The 15,532-nt window shown below is 37.6% G+C and overlaps 1 protein-coding gene across 1 annotated transcript in view; it reads right to left on the bottom strand.

The window, feature by feature from the left end:
* Positions 1-615, bottom strand: part of MROH9 (maestro heat like repeat family member 9) — a 127,933-nt gene extending 127,318 nt beyond the window's left edge. Inside the window, exon 1 of the mRNA XM_037986217.2 lies at positions 591-615. Coding sequence (XP_037842145.1) covers positions 591-615 — 25 coding nt within the window. The remainder of the gene's footprint in view (positions 1-590) is intronic.
* Between the last annotated feature and the right edge of the window lie 14,917 nt (positions 616-15,532).

Consider the following 15,532-nt stretch of genomic DNA (forward strand, 5'->3'; position numbering starts at 1 on the left):
CTCTTCCTGAATTCAAATATTCAACTTCATCTTTATATGGGTCATTTTCTTTCTGCCATCCTTAGATTTATTTTGTTTTATTTGTATAACTTCTTGCTTTCAATACTTGATTTCATTATTCTCATTTTTTTCTGGTTTATTTTTCTAAGTATTAAAGGCTGTAAATTTTTCTCTGTGACCCCTTTGGCTGTATACTATAGAGTTTGATATATAGTATTATCAATACTTTGTAGTTTCCTATTAATTTCCTCTTTGATCCAACAATTGTTTAAAATAGAAAGTTTACTTGACAAGTGATAGGTTGTTTTTTGCTTGTTTCATAAATTCATTGTCAGTTTCTAACTTTTTGCACTGTAATCAGAGAATATGTCTTCTATTTCTACTTTTTGGAATTTATACAGAAATTTCTAGCCTAACACATGGTTACGTTTGTGAATGTTCTATGGTCATTAGGGAAAAAAAGGTACATTCTTTGTTATCATGGATACAGAATAATGTATAGTTTTCTCTCTGTCGTCTGTCACTCATACACACACATATACACAAAAATACCTCCTCCTATCTCTATCTATTATGTCCTGAAGACTTACTTGCTTTTGGATTCTTTGCCGACATGCTGACAGAGGTGAATTAAAGTCTTCTACTACTAATGCTGCAAAAGAGTATCATGTATTAATACATAAACCAGAAACTTTCCTACAGTTTTTTTTTTGCTCTATCAATTTAGATGGTACTATGATATATAGTATATGGATTGTGTTAATTTTCTCTAGCTATGCATCAATTTATCAAAATTTAATGGCTTAAAAATACCTAGTTATTATAGTGTCTTAGGTCAGAAAGTTCAGTCTCAGTTTAGCTGTAGTCTGCTCAGGGTCTCACACAGATGGACTCAGGATGCCAACTGGCAGTGCTATCTCATTTGAGGCTCAGAGTTCTCTTTCAAGGTCAGTTAGATTGTTGGGAAAATTCAATTGTTTGAGGCTGTCAGATTAAAGACCCTATTACTTTGTTGGCTGTGGCTGAGGGCAATACTCAGCATCTAGAAGCCGTGTGCGGTTTCTTGCCGTATGACCTGTTCCAGAGGCCATCTCATGCTACCAGTCTCCAACTTCTGTCTCCAACCTCCAGACCCAGACTTAAAAGGGTCATGTGATTAGGGCAGGCCACTCAAATACTCTTCCTTTTAACTCAGAGATAACTGATTAGTAACCTTAATTATAGCTGTACAATTCCTTCTTCCACATTATATAACATAATCATGAGAATGATTTCCCATCATATTCAGAGCTTCATCCCATACCCTTCCTTAATATTTCAGCTTCAAGTGGAGGGATTGATATAAGACATGGATACTAGGGGACAGGAATATTGGGAGCCATCTTAAAATTCTTCTTACTACATAGATTTTCATAATTATTTTATCATCACAATGGATTATGAACTTTTTCATAATGTGATACATTTAAAAAATCACCTTTACTGCCTTAAAGCTTATTTTAAAGCTTGAAATTCAAGTTTGTCTGAATTATGATCCCAACACCTACTTTGTGGTTGTTTACACTTTTTTGGTATTCCTTTCTTCCATCTTTTTATTTGCAACCTTTTTGAGATACTTTGTTTTATAAATGCCTCTAGTATGTAACATATTGCTGGACTCTATTAGTGATTTAACTATATTTCTTTCTCTTTCTACGTAAGTTCAATCTCTTGTCATTTATTCCATAACAGATTTTGTCACTGTATTTTATATGTGCTTTTATTGTTGTTGTTGTTACCTTGAAATATCTTATTATTTGATGTTTTTCTCCTCACTTTGTATGTGTGTGATGTGGTGTTTTTGTGTGTTTCTTTAATACGAAAGGTTTATATTCCTGTTGTGATGATGTTTAGGATTACAATAACTTCTTATATTTATTCCTCAAAACTTTAGACAGAATCTGTTGATTTCCAACTATGAGCAAAGATGAAATAGGTTCATTTCTATTTTCTCTGTCACTCCTCTTAAAATTTTAGTTGATTTTATTAGTGAAACCTTTATGCATTTGTGTTTATATTGCTTGTTTACTTTAATAACCCCTAGGTTTTAAAAATGAAATCAATGTGTTTATTAACTTTCCCCTTATCTTTTATTTTTGTTATAATTGTCATTAGCAATATCACTTTTATACTTTCAAGATGTATAATATTTACATTCAGTTATGTAACAATAATCCTACTTCCTTTATGTCTTAGCCCTTCGTGTAACAGATTCTGTGCATACTGCCAGACTTTCCCCTTTCATTTCTTGTTGAGCTAAAGTTCATTTTCTTTGACTTTATTTAAGAGAGACTCATGAGAATCACATTCCTTGATTTTTTTTCACATTAAAACTGTTACACTGAGTTAAAGTTTGGCTGCATATAATATTCTTGAGCTATAATGTTTTCATAAGCGTTTTACAGACATTGTTCCATTGTCATCTAGCACTGTTGTGGAAAAGGCTAAGGTTAGCTACTTTTTTTGTCTCCTATATAGATCAAATGAACCTTTTTTTCCCTCTCTGGATTTCCAAAGGATTCCTTGTTTATTTTTGAAATTAAGTAACTTTACAAGGAAAGAGCTCATCATTGACTGACTTAATTTTTCTAAGGACATAGTCTGCTTTTGAATCTATATGTTCATGAAACATTTTATTAAATTTTATTTACATATTTTCTTCTCCTCTGTTATTTTGGTTCTCTTCTTTAGTGATACCAGTTATGCTTATATTTTGTCTCATTTCTGAAGTCTTTCTGGCTTACCTCAGTCTGGTCCTTAATTCTCCTTAGCACGTTTTTACCAATATTCATTTTCTTTGCACTGTTTCCAACATTGCTTTTGGCCTTTTCAGAGTATTTTTAACATTCCATTTTTTTCCTGAGCTTCACTATATCTTTCCTAAATTCTTATATATCTACTTTGAGATCACATTTTATAGATAAAATCACTCCATTAAATTAAAACAGTTTTTCATCTGCCATTTGATATTTTTCCAGTTTTAATTGTCATTGATTTTTTTTACTTTTCTACTTTTTTCTTGTAAAATATTTGTTTAGATCCTGTATTGATTCTTTTAAAATTATTGCCTATTAGAATAAATTGGGCTACTTCCAAATCAAATATTTTCAGGACTTTCACCTTGAGGAATGTTCCTCTTGATCCAGCATAGTATGTATAAATTTGCTCTTTTAGCTTTACTTTTCCCCAACTATTTCACCCTGGCAGCATTAGAGCTACTGCAGAATTGGCCTCCTTTACCCTTGCCCACTTGCAGGCAACAACAGCTTGTTTGTGTGATTTCTTGTTTAGTTCAGCTTCACCAGCTTATCTTTGGTTCAAAACCAGAACCAAAGAAGGTTTACTTAGTGTATGCATTCCATTCCCCTTTCTCTGTCTAAGCTACTCACCTTGCTTTCCTCACATCCCTATCACCCAGGAAAAGCATTGGTCATCTATCCAGGGAGGTATCTCTGGGTCCAAACATGTGAACAAAAGCCCTATTCCAGGGGTGTCATATTTCCATACAATTCAGCTGTTACTCCATAACTGGAGTGCTTTCCTTGCTGTTTTTGAATATCCCATATTTTAGTAAATGTATGTTACTGGCCTCTACCCTATCAGAAACTTTGCTTTAACAAAAGTTTTTTAAAATTTATCATAGGATTAAAGACATACAGAAAGAAACTTTAGGAAAGATCTAAAATTTTACCCTTGATAAAATTATTGGTATTCATTCCCCCCCCCGCCGACCTTTGTGTATGTGTGTGTGTTTGTGTGTGTGTGTCTACTCTACATTGCTGGAGGAAACTGTAATTGCCTCCCCTGAGGCAGTTGTCAAGCAAGATAATGTTGAGTTTTCTCAGGGGACCCACTCCCACCACTCTTCTTTGCTTCTAGACCCGTAACTAGACTCAAGTTCCAGAGGGTCCCTAAAGTCAATGTACAAGGTGTGACCCATGAGGAAATGTGCTATATTCCAAAAGAATGACTTGAGTTTTCTTCTTTCTACAAGCAGAAATCCAGGGAACCTGTGTAGAAATGGATAATAAAGCTGTGGGATAATGGAGGAAGACACAAAAAGTTGAATTAGGCCATATTTATTGATATGGGCTCACTAAGCAGAGATTCTGCATTTAATGGTGCAGCTCAGGGAATTAGAAGTGGCTCTAACTACTTGTTTTGTTGATTGGCTAAAACATGGACCAAAAAGTGGCCCCTGAGGAGAAAGTTAGAAATGCCAGACCTGTATAGCTTAAGTCAGAAAAGGGATTCAAAGGCTTAGGGATATTGGAATATTAGAGTGAATTTGTCATTTACAACCTAGTCTCTCATGCTGGGAGTGTCCAGAAGGCACATCTTTCACCACTACAGCAAGCAATTTGTGAGGGAAGTCCTAGCATCCTTGAGGAGCTCTGTGCTTGCTCTTTTCTGTAGATCAGACCCTACTATGGTGGAAACTGCAGCCATTGAATGGAGAAATATAAATGTGATGAGGATAACTGGATTTCAGAGTGGCAGGGGCAAAGGGGCAAGCTCAACAACCAATGGAAAGATGAGTGTGGTTGATTTAATGAATAACAAAAACTCAAAGCAGCAGTCAAAATAGTCTGCCTCTTGTGAACCTATGGTATTAGCTAGTTGATCATGGTGTTCCTAGAAGTTAAACAGATAGGAGGCCTATTAAATTCTTATTTGATTTGTGTAAGTATAAAAGTTATAGGTCAAGTAAACAAAAATCTAACCTAAATAAAAAATTAAGTCATGATTCCTCAATCATTTCCCAGACTTAAGCTGGCTTACAAAGCCCAGAATTCCTTGAGTGAAGGGGAGGCAGGGTCCCTTTGAAGAAGGACCTTAGTATACTACCAAAATTTATACTGTGAATCTTTCTCCCGGACTGCCACAAAGGGACCTATGGCCTTTTTCAGGGTAAGTGTGCCTTGGGGAAAGGAAATAATCAGAACTTTTGGGAAGTACTAGACAATGGTTCTGAACTGACAATAATTCCAGGAAACCCAAAATGTCATTCTGGCCATCCAGTCAGAATAGGGAATTAGGGAGGTCAGCAGTTCAATGGAGTGTAGCTCAGGTCCTTCTAACAGTGGGTCCAGTGTGTCCCCAAATCCATCCTCGGTTAGTACAGAGTTATTTGTTATAACTGAGGTTATTTCCTCAGTTCTGGAATGCATAATTGGAATAGACATGCTGAGTAGCTAGTGGAATCCCCATGCTGCTTGCTGGAGCTGTAAAGTGAGGGATATTATGGTGAGAAAAGCCACATGGAAGCCACAAGAACTGCCTCTACCTAGGAACATAGTAAGCTGGAATCTATACCGCATTCCTGGAGGGATTGCAGAGATTAGTGCCATCATCAAGGACTTGAATGATTCAGAGGTGGTCATTCCCACCACATCCCCATTTAAATTATCTATTTGGACTGTGAAGAAGATAGATCTTAGAGACTGACAGTGGATTACTGTAAACTTAACCAGGTGGTAACTCCAAATGTAGTTTCTGTCCCAGGTGTGATTTCATTGCTTGAGCAAATTGACATATTCCCTGGTACCTGGTATGCAGCTATCAATCTGGCAAATGCTTTTTTTCTCCATCCCTTTCAGTAAGGTGCACATGAAGCAGTTTGTCTTCAGCTGGCAAGGCCAGCAATACACCTTCACTGTTCTACCACAGGGGCATGTCAACTCTCCAGCTCTATGTTATAATTTAGTTTTCAGGAGTCTTGATCACTTGCCCATCCACAAACATCACACTGGTTCATTATATTGATGACATTGTGCTTACTGGACTTTCTGAACAAGAAGTAGCAATACTCTAAACTTATGGCAGGACCCCTGTGTGCCAGAGGGTGGGAAATAAATCTGACAAAAATTCAGGGGCCTTCTATCTCAGTGACATTTTTTGGAGTCCAGTAGTGTGGCGCATGTTGAGAAATCCCTTCTAAGGTTAAAGGTAACTTGTTGTATCTGGCACCTCCTAAAACCAAAAAAGAAACAGAATGCCCAGTGGACCTCTACAGATTTTGGGCAACATATTTCTCATCTGGGTGTGTTACTCCAGCACATTCACCAAGTGTTCTAAAAAGCTGCTAATTTAAATGGAGCCCATAATAAAAGAAGACTCTGAAACAGGTCCAGGCTGCTGTACAATCTGCTCTGGTACTTGGACAATAGGATCCAGCAGATCCAATGGTGCTTGATGTATCAGTGGCAGATAATGATGCTTTTTAGAGCCTTTGGCAGTGAATTGAAGTGCAAGCCCCCAGGATTTTGGGGCAAAGCCTTACTCTCCTCTGCAGATAATTAGTCATTTTTTGAGAGACAGCCTTTGACATGCTACTAGGCCTTAGTAGAGACTGAATGCTTGACCATGTGGCACCAAGTTACCATGTGACCTGAGCTGCTTATCATGAACTTGGTGTTATCCAACCCACCAAGCCATAAAGTTGGGTGTGCACAGAAGTATTCCATCATCAAATGGAAGTGATATATATGTGATCAGGCATGAGCAGGTCTTGAAGGCACAAGTAAATTACATAAAGAAGTGGTCAAAAGCCCATGATACTTCCTCCTGCTACCCTGCCTTCTCTTTATTTGCCTGCAACTATGTCCTCATGGGGAGTTCCCTGTGATCAATTGACAGAGGAAGAAAACAGCCTGATTTACAGATGGTTCTACATGATATACAGATACAACTTGAAAGTGGATGACTGTATCCCAATAGCCCCCTTCTGGGACATCTCTGAAGGACAATGGTCAAGAGAAATATTCCCAGTGGGCAAAACCCCAAGCAGTGCAATCCTCCCTGTAGGCAGAACTTCGAGCACTGAATCTGATTTTTTACTTTGATTGGAAGGAGAAATAGCCAGATGTGTGATTATATACTGATTCATCCACTGTGGCTAATGATTTTTCTAGATAGTCATAAACTTGGAAGGAACATGATTGGAAAATTGATGAAGAAATTTGAGGGAGAGATATGTGGATAGACATCTCTGAATTAGCAAAAAGTTTAAAGATATTTGTGTTTTATGTAAATAGTCACCAAAGGGCAATCTCAGCTGAGGATTATTTAATAATCAAGTAGATAGGATGACACATTCTGTAGATACAAATTGGGCTATTTCTTCAGCTACTATTGTCATTACCCAATAATCTCATGATCAAAGTAGCCATAGTGTCAGGGATGTAAGTTATGTATGGGTCCAGCAACAAGGACTTTCGTTTGTCAAGGATAACCTAACTATAGCCACTACTGAGTGGCCAATATGCCAGTAGCAGAGAAAAACACTGAGTTCTTGATATGGCCCAGAGTGATCAGCCAGCTACCTGGTGCCAGGTTGATTACATTGGACTGCTTCCATCATAGAAGAGGAAGCATTTTGTCCTTACTGAAATAGACACTCTGGATACGGATTTGCCTTCCAGGTATGCAATCCTTCTGCCAAAAACTACCATTTGTGGACTTATAGAATGTCTTATCCATCATCATGTTATTCCACACAGCATTGCTTCTGATCAAGGAACTCACTTCACAGCAAAAGAAGTGGGGCAATCGGCTTATGTTCATGGAATTCACTAGTCTTATCATGTTCCCCACCATCCTAAGCTACTTGTTTGATGGAATGGTGGAATGATCTTTTGAAGACTCAGTTACATCACCAGCTAGATATCAATACCTAGAAGGGCTGGGGCAAGATTCTCCGGAAAACTGAATATGCTCTGAATGTGTTCAATTTATAGTGCTATTTCTTCTATAACCAGGATTCCTGGGTCTATGGATCAAGGGGTGAAAATAGGAGTTTCACCACTCACTATTATCCTTAGTGACCCACTAACTTCCTGTTCTTGTGACATTATGCTCTGCTGTCTTAGCGATCTCAGTTCTGGAGGGAAGAATTATTCCATCAGGGGACACAACAATAATTCCATTGAACTGGAAGTTAAGACTGCCACCTGGCCACCTTGGTCTCCTTGTGCTTCTGAGTCAACAGGCTAAGAAGGGAGTTATGGTGCTGCTTGGACTGACTGATCCACACTACCAAAGAGAAATAGGACTACTATTCCATAATGGAGGGAAGGAAGAGTATATCTGCAATACAAAAGATCTCTTAGTGTGTCTCTTAGTATTTCCTCTTAATTTTGTTCTGAATACATATCTGTGTGTTTATATCATCAAATATTTTTTCTTTTCTTATTCTCTTATCACAAATTATAAAATGTAATGACTTCATATTCTAGTATTTAAGTATTGTTAATGTTACATCATATTATTTAAGTTACAGGACATCAAGGAACAGAGTAAATATCACTGAAGGACTTTATCTCCTCCTCTGAGAAGGGTTTAGTGTATTTTCTTTGTATGCAGGACATATGTTGGAACAGGAATTGAAAGAAATTAAAGAATGTGTAAGCAGAAACTCAGTTGTATGTAAGAAAACCCAATTCTCCCTGAGACAGAGAAAGAGTTGGAGCCCTTCAAAATTAACTGCCTGTTTTTCTGTGGCTAGTGAGATTTATCTCGTCTCCTTTCCCAGGCATTGTGAAGACCCTGTTTCTCTAACTGTGCAGGTGCAAGGTCACTAGACAGATAAACTCAAGTCATAAAACATGTTTTTCCTTGAAAAGAAATGATGTGATGCATGTCTCAATTAATTGAATAACTGTCTTTGTTTCTCGCTTCTCTAATATGCTTCCGCCTGCACAGATCTCCCCCTGCCCCATGGAATGCTTAAAAGGTAATTTAACTCTTTGCTCAGGGTTCAGTCCTTTGGATGTTAATCCAACTGGGCCGGTGCACCTAAATAATAAATATCCTCCTCAACCCCATCAGTCTCTCTGATTCCTTATCAATCATGCTACATTTCAACATGTTAAATGGAATTATGAGTTTGTTATTGACTTTATTTGGAGATTAAATATGGCTTAAGGATATGTATATGGGTTCCAAATTTTCAATGTGGGAACACATTATAGTTAGTTAATATTATGTGTCAAACTGAGTGAGCCATAGGTTGCCCAGATATCTGGTAAACATTATTTTGGGGTATGTCTGTGAGGGTATTTCCAAAAGAGATTAGCATTTAAATTGGTGTTCTGAGTATAGGAGATGACACTCTCTAATGTGGGTCAACATCTTCCAATCCTTTGAGGGCCTGGATAAAACAAGAAGGCAGAAGAATGCTTAGTTTTCTCTTTGCCTGACTACTTGAGTTAGTACACAAATCTGCTGCCCTCAGTGCTCTGGTTCTGAATCCTCAGAACCAGGCTGGACTTTTTATCATCAATTCTCTTGCTCTCGGGCCTTCAAACTGCACCACTGGATCTCCTCGGTCTCTGTCTTGCAGAAAGCACAATCTAGGACTTCCTAGCTTCTATTATTGTGTAAACCAATACCTTATAATAAATATATTTATCTATATAGTTGTGGTTTCTCTTCTCCTTACTAATAAGAGAACCCTTACTAGTAAGGCATGAAGTTAGGAGATTAATTAATAAAGACAAATTCTTCCAATTGGCACATTTGGTAAGATTTCTGGATGAGGGCTCTTAGTAATATAATTTTCTTTCTTTCTTTCTTTCTTTTTTTTTTGCAACCTCCACCTCCTGGATTCAAGTATTTCTCCTGCCTCAGCCTCCTGAGTAGCTGGGATTACAGGCACCCGCCACCACACCCGGCTAATTTTTGTATTTTTAGTAGAGACGAGGTTTCACCAAGTTGCCCAGGATGATCTCGATCTCCTGACCTCATGATCCACCTGCCTCGGCCTTTCCAAAGTGCTGGGATTACTGGCGTGAGCCACCATACCCGGTCAGTAATGTAATTTTCTATTGTATTAATAATTCTGTCTCTTAAGAGAACAAAAATTAAGAAAAATAGTCAGGATTAGAAAAAAAGATAAGCTTTTGACTGACTGAAATATTAATAGGAATTCACTTACATATTTGTAACTTCTCTGTAATCACTGATGAGACAAAGTAGTGAAGAGAAACTCTAGTATATTACCTCTTAGCCAAAGATAAAATACCTAGATAGTTACCAAGCAAGCAAATTCTTTGAAATGTTGACACTTGTCATGGCAACTATATATTTCAAAGATTCCATTCTGGAATGAATGTGGTAGAATGTACTGGCATGCCCAAGTGGCTACGAATACTCACCTGTCATTATTGAGGGGTGGGGAAGTTTCTAGTTTCTATGTTACCAGCACTGAAAGGTAGTTCTGCAGACCAACAGTCCAGTAGAAGCTGGGCAAAGGATAAGAATAGAAAATTCACAGAAAAGGAAAACTGAGTGGCCAATAAATATTTTAAAAGATTTGTAATCTCACTTGAAGTTATGAAAAAACAAACCACTGAAATATTATTTCTCAGCTAATAAGTTAAAAAATACTAAAATACAAGTAAAAATAATAAAAAATGATAATTTCAAATATTGGCAAAGATAAAAGAAACTTGAACTTTCTCACATGACTGGTGGGATTATAAATAGATATAACTAGTTTGTAGAGAAATTTGTCAAGTTCTAGCAAAACCGAAAATCTACAACCCAGAATTTCCAGCTGTCAGTCCATAGAGTGTATAAACATGTATACAATTGATGCTCTGAGAGACATGGGGAAGGATGTTTATTGTAGCACTTTTTATAATAGATTTATTAAGATATAATTCACATACCATAAAATTTATCATCTTAAAGTATATGATTCAATCATTTTAAATATATTTACAGAGGTATACAACCATCATTACTATCTAATTTTAGAACATTTTCATTTAGAACAACCTCCAAAGAAACCCTGTACCTGTTAGCAGATATTCTCCCTCCCTCTCCCCCAAGTACCTGGCAACCACTAGTCTTCTTTCTGTCTTTTGGACATTTTATGTAAATAGATTTATACAATGTATGACTTTTTCTGATTAGGTTGTTTCGTTTTTATTGAGTTGTGATATTTTATATATTCTAGATGCTAGTCGCTTATCAGATACATAATTTGCAGATATTTCTACCTTTCCTATGGACTGCCTTTACATTTTCTTGAGTGTCTCTTGAAGCACAAAAGTTTTAAATTTAAGTGAAATTTACTTTGCCATTCTTTTTCTTTTGTTGCCTGTGTTTTTGGTATCATAACTAAAAAAAAAAAAAAAAAAAAAAAAAAAAAAAAAAAAAAAAAAAGACATTGCCTGCATTCCCTGACCCAACTTCACAGAGATTAGATTTAGAACTTTTCTAAGAGTTTTATAGTTTTATGCCTTACATTTAGGTATTTGGTTCATTTTGAATTAGTTTTAGTATATAGTGTGAGGTAGGGGTCTAATTTTATTTTTTGCATCTGGATATTCAGTTGTCTCAGTACAATTTGTTAAAAAGTTGATTCTTTTCCTGATTAATTGTCTTCACATCTTTGTAACAAATGAATTGACTAAAATGGTTTATTTCTGAACTCAATTTTATCCCATTGATCTATATGTTTTTCCTATACCGGTAGCACACTGTATTGATTACTGTGTCTTCATAGTAAGTTTTGAAATCAGGAAGTGTGAATTGTCAAACTTTGTTTGTTCTGGGCTTACAATTACAACATTAGTCTAAAACAATGTAGTTTGAATCAATACTAATTTAGTTTGAATAACATACAAAGGTTTTGCTCCAGTATACCTGGTTTCCTCCTTCATCCTTTCTGCTATTATTGTGATGCACACTATATATATATATACACACACATACACACACACACACCCACACATACATGTTATACATACATATATTTAAATATTATAATCCCACCAACCCAGTTTTATAATTATTGCTTTATGCTGTTTTCTTTTAAACATAATAGGAGAACAAAACCAAATACTTTTAAACTACCTCTGTAGTTTATGAGTGTGCTCTCTGTGTAGACTTGAGTTACTATCTAGTATTCTTTTATTTCAGCCTGAGACAATATCTTCAGTATTTCTCATAGGGCAGATCAGATAGAAAAACAATCTTACTTTATTTGTGAATACTTAATTTTTTCTTTCTTTTTTTTTTTTTTTTTCTGAAGCATAGTTTGGCCAAGTATAGAATTCTCAGTTGGTAATATACTATTTTTTTCTCTTTTGAGATGGAGTCTGGCTATGTTGCCTAGGCTGGAATGCAATGGCTTAATCTCGGCTTACTGTAAGCTCCACCTCCCAGGTTCACACCATTCTCCTGCCTCAGCCTCCTGAGTAGCTGGGAGTACAGGTGCGTGCCACCACACCCAGCTAATTTTTTTGTCTTATCATAGTGACGGGGTTTCACAGTGCTAGCCAGGATGTTCTTGATCTCCTGACCTCATGATCTACCTGCCTTAGCCTCCCAAAGTGTTGAGATTACAGGAATGAGCCACTGGGCCCGGCCCAGTAATTTATTTTTATGTTTCTTTATTGTCATCTGACTTCCTTCTAGCCTCCCTCTTCTCTCTCTTCCTCCTGCTTTGGCCATGTAAGATGTGCCTGCTTCCCCTTCAGCCATGATTGAAAGTTTCCTGAGGCCTCCCCAGCCATGCTTTCTGTAGAACCTGTGGAACAGTGAGCCAGTTAAACCTTATTTATAAATTACCCAGTTTCAGATATTTCTTTAAAGCAGTGTGAGAACAGACTACTACAGAAAATTAATACCTAGGAGTGGTGCTGCAGTGGGATAATTAAGGAATCAGAGAGACAGAGGGGTTGAGGAAGAATTATTTAATTATTTAGGTGCACCGTCCCAGTCGGATGAACATCCAATGGACTGAGCCCTCAACAAACAGTCTGGTTACCTTTTAAGTATTTTGTGGGGTTGGGGGGAGATATGCACAGGGGAAGCATATTACAGAAGTGAGAAACAAAGACAGTTATTCAATTGAGACATGTGTTACGTTATTTCTTACTTTTCAAGGAACAACATGTTTTATAACGAGATTATCTGTTTAGTGACCGTGGAGCCACACAGCTAGAGAAATAGGGTCTTCACAATGCTTGGGAAAGGGAGAGATAAGACTCACTAGCTGCAGAAAAGCAGGCAATTAATTTTAAAGGACCCCAGCTCTTTCTCTTCTTCAGGGGGAATTGGGTTTTCTTACATACAACTGAGTTTTTGCTTACACATTTTTAATTTCTTTTAATTCCTGTTCCAGTGCATTGTTATAAAGATGCCTGAAAATGTGGAAGCAGCTTTGGAGCTGGGTAAGGAGCAGAGGTTGGAACAGTCTGGTTGGCTCAGAAAAAAACAGGAAGATGAGAGAAAGTTTGGAACATCCTAGAGACTTGAATGATTTTGACCGAAATGCTGACAGTGGGACAGAGATGGCCAGGCTGAGGAGGTCTCAGATGGACATGAGGACCTTATTGGGATTGAATCTGAGAGTGATGATTTAGGGAATTTGGTGCAAGAAATTTCTAAGCAGCAAAACATTTAAGATGTGACCTGGCTGCTTCTAACAGTATATACCCATATGTCTAAGCAAAGAGATGGTCTGAAACTAGAACTAAAAAAGGGAAGCAGAGCATAAACGTTGGGAAAATTTGCAGCCTGACCATGTGGTACAAAAGAAAAACCAATCTTCTGGGGGGGATTCAAGCCAACTGCAGAAATTTACATAAGTAAAGAGGAACCAAATGTTAATAGCCAAGACAATGGGGGTAATGCCTTGAAGGCATTTCAGAGATCTTCAGGGCAGTCCTTCCCATTACAGACCTAGAGTCCTAGGAAAGAAGAATGGTTTTAAGGGCCAGGTTTCAGGCCCCACTGCCCTGAGCAACCTTGAGACACTGCTTTTTGTGTCCCAGCTGTTACAGCTACCACTGTGGCTAAAAGAGCCCCAGGTACATCTCAGGCCACTGCTTCAAAATATGCAAGCCATAAGCCTTTGCTGGCTTCCACATGGTGTTAAGCCTGCAGGGTCGCAGGGGACAAGGGTTAAGGCTTGGGAGCCAATGCCTAGATTTCAGATAATATATGGAAATGCCTGGATGTTCAGGCAGCAGTCTCCTGTGGCAGCACAGCTCTCATGGAGAACCTCTACTAGAGCAGGGTAGAGAGAAAATGTGGGGTTGGAACCTTCACATGGAGTCCTCACTGGGGCACTGCCTAGTGGAGCTGTGAGAAGAGGGCCACTGTCCTCCAGATCCCAGAATGGTAGATCTGCCAACAGCTTGTACTGTGCACCTGGAAAGGCTGCAGGCACTCAATACAAACTTGGGAAAACAGCCACAAGGGCAATACCCTGCAGAACCACAGGGGCAAAGCTGTCTAAGGCCTTGGGAGCCCACCCCTTGTGTCATTGTTTTCTGGATTTGAGACATGGAGTCAAAGGAGATTATTTTGCAGCTTTAAGATTTAAAGACTGCCCTGCTGGGTTTCAGACTTGCATGGCACCTGTAGTCCCTTTGTGTTGTCCGATCTCTCCCTTTTGGAAAGGGAATATTTAGCTAATGCCTGTACTACCATTGTATCTTGGAAGCTACTAACTTACTGTTTTTGTAACTTGGAAGCTACTAACTTACTGTTTTTGTAACTTGGAAGTTACTAACTTACTAACTGTTTTTGATTTTTCAGGCTCATAGACAGAAGGCACTAGACTTGTCTCAGATGAGACTTTGGACTTTTGAGTTAATGTTGAAATGAGTTAAGACTTTGGAGAACTGTTGAGAAGAGATGAGTGTATTTTGCAGTATGAGAAGGACATGAGATTGGGGAGGGGCCAAGGGCAGAATGATATGGTTTGGATTTGTGTTCCCACCCAAATCTCATGACAAGTTGTAATTCCCAGTGTTGGAGGAGGGGTGTGGTGGGAGGCGATTGGGTCACTGGGGTGGGTTTCCCCCCTTGCTGCTCTCATGATAGTGAGTGAGTTCTTATGAGATCTGGTTGTTTGAAAGTGAGTAACACCTTCCCCTTCTATCTCTTTTCTCTCTCTTCTTCCTCCTCCAGCTATGTAAGATGTGCCTGCTTCCCCTTCTGCCATGAATGGAAGTTTCCTGAGGCCTCTGCAGCCATGCTTTCTGTACAGCAGAATTCCTTATCCCACCATTCTAAAAATACTTTCACTGCTTTGTTTTGATAGAAAAAAATTGAAAAAAATTTCTAACATTAAACAAATTGTGATCTCTTCATACAATGGAAATAGCAATTAAAATAATGGACTAACATTGTATATCTAAACATGGATAGCTGTAAAAAGATTATGAAAAAATTGCAGAATGATATGTATGGTATGACAGTTATATAATAACATACTGAATTGTATTTTTATTGGGTGCAAAATAGTATTTTTGATATGAAGTAAATTTTGTAAAACAATTGGATAGGAGGATAAATGCATCATAGTGATGGTGAATAAAACTAGAATGAAAAAAAAAATTGGATCAACATTTTCCATAATATTTTCTTTTTCTATTAAAGAAAATCTGGGCACATGAAAGTTTGCTATATTATTTTCTGTGCTTTTATGAATATAAAATTTAAGAAGAAAGTCATAATGAATTAGTTC

This window comes from Chlorocebus sabaeus, chromosome 25 (genome assembly GCF_047675955.1).
Source record: "Chlorocebus sabaeus isolate Y175 chromosome 25, mChlSab1.0.hap1, whole genome shotgun sequence".
Classification (NCBI taxonomy): domain Eukaryota; kingdom Metazoa; phylum Chordata; class Mammalia; order Primates; family Cercopithecidae; genus Chlorocebus; species Chlorocebus sabaeus.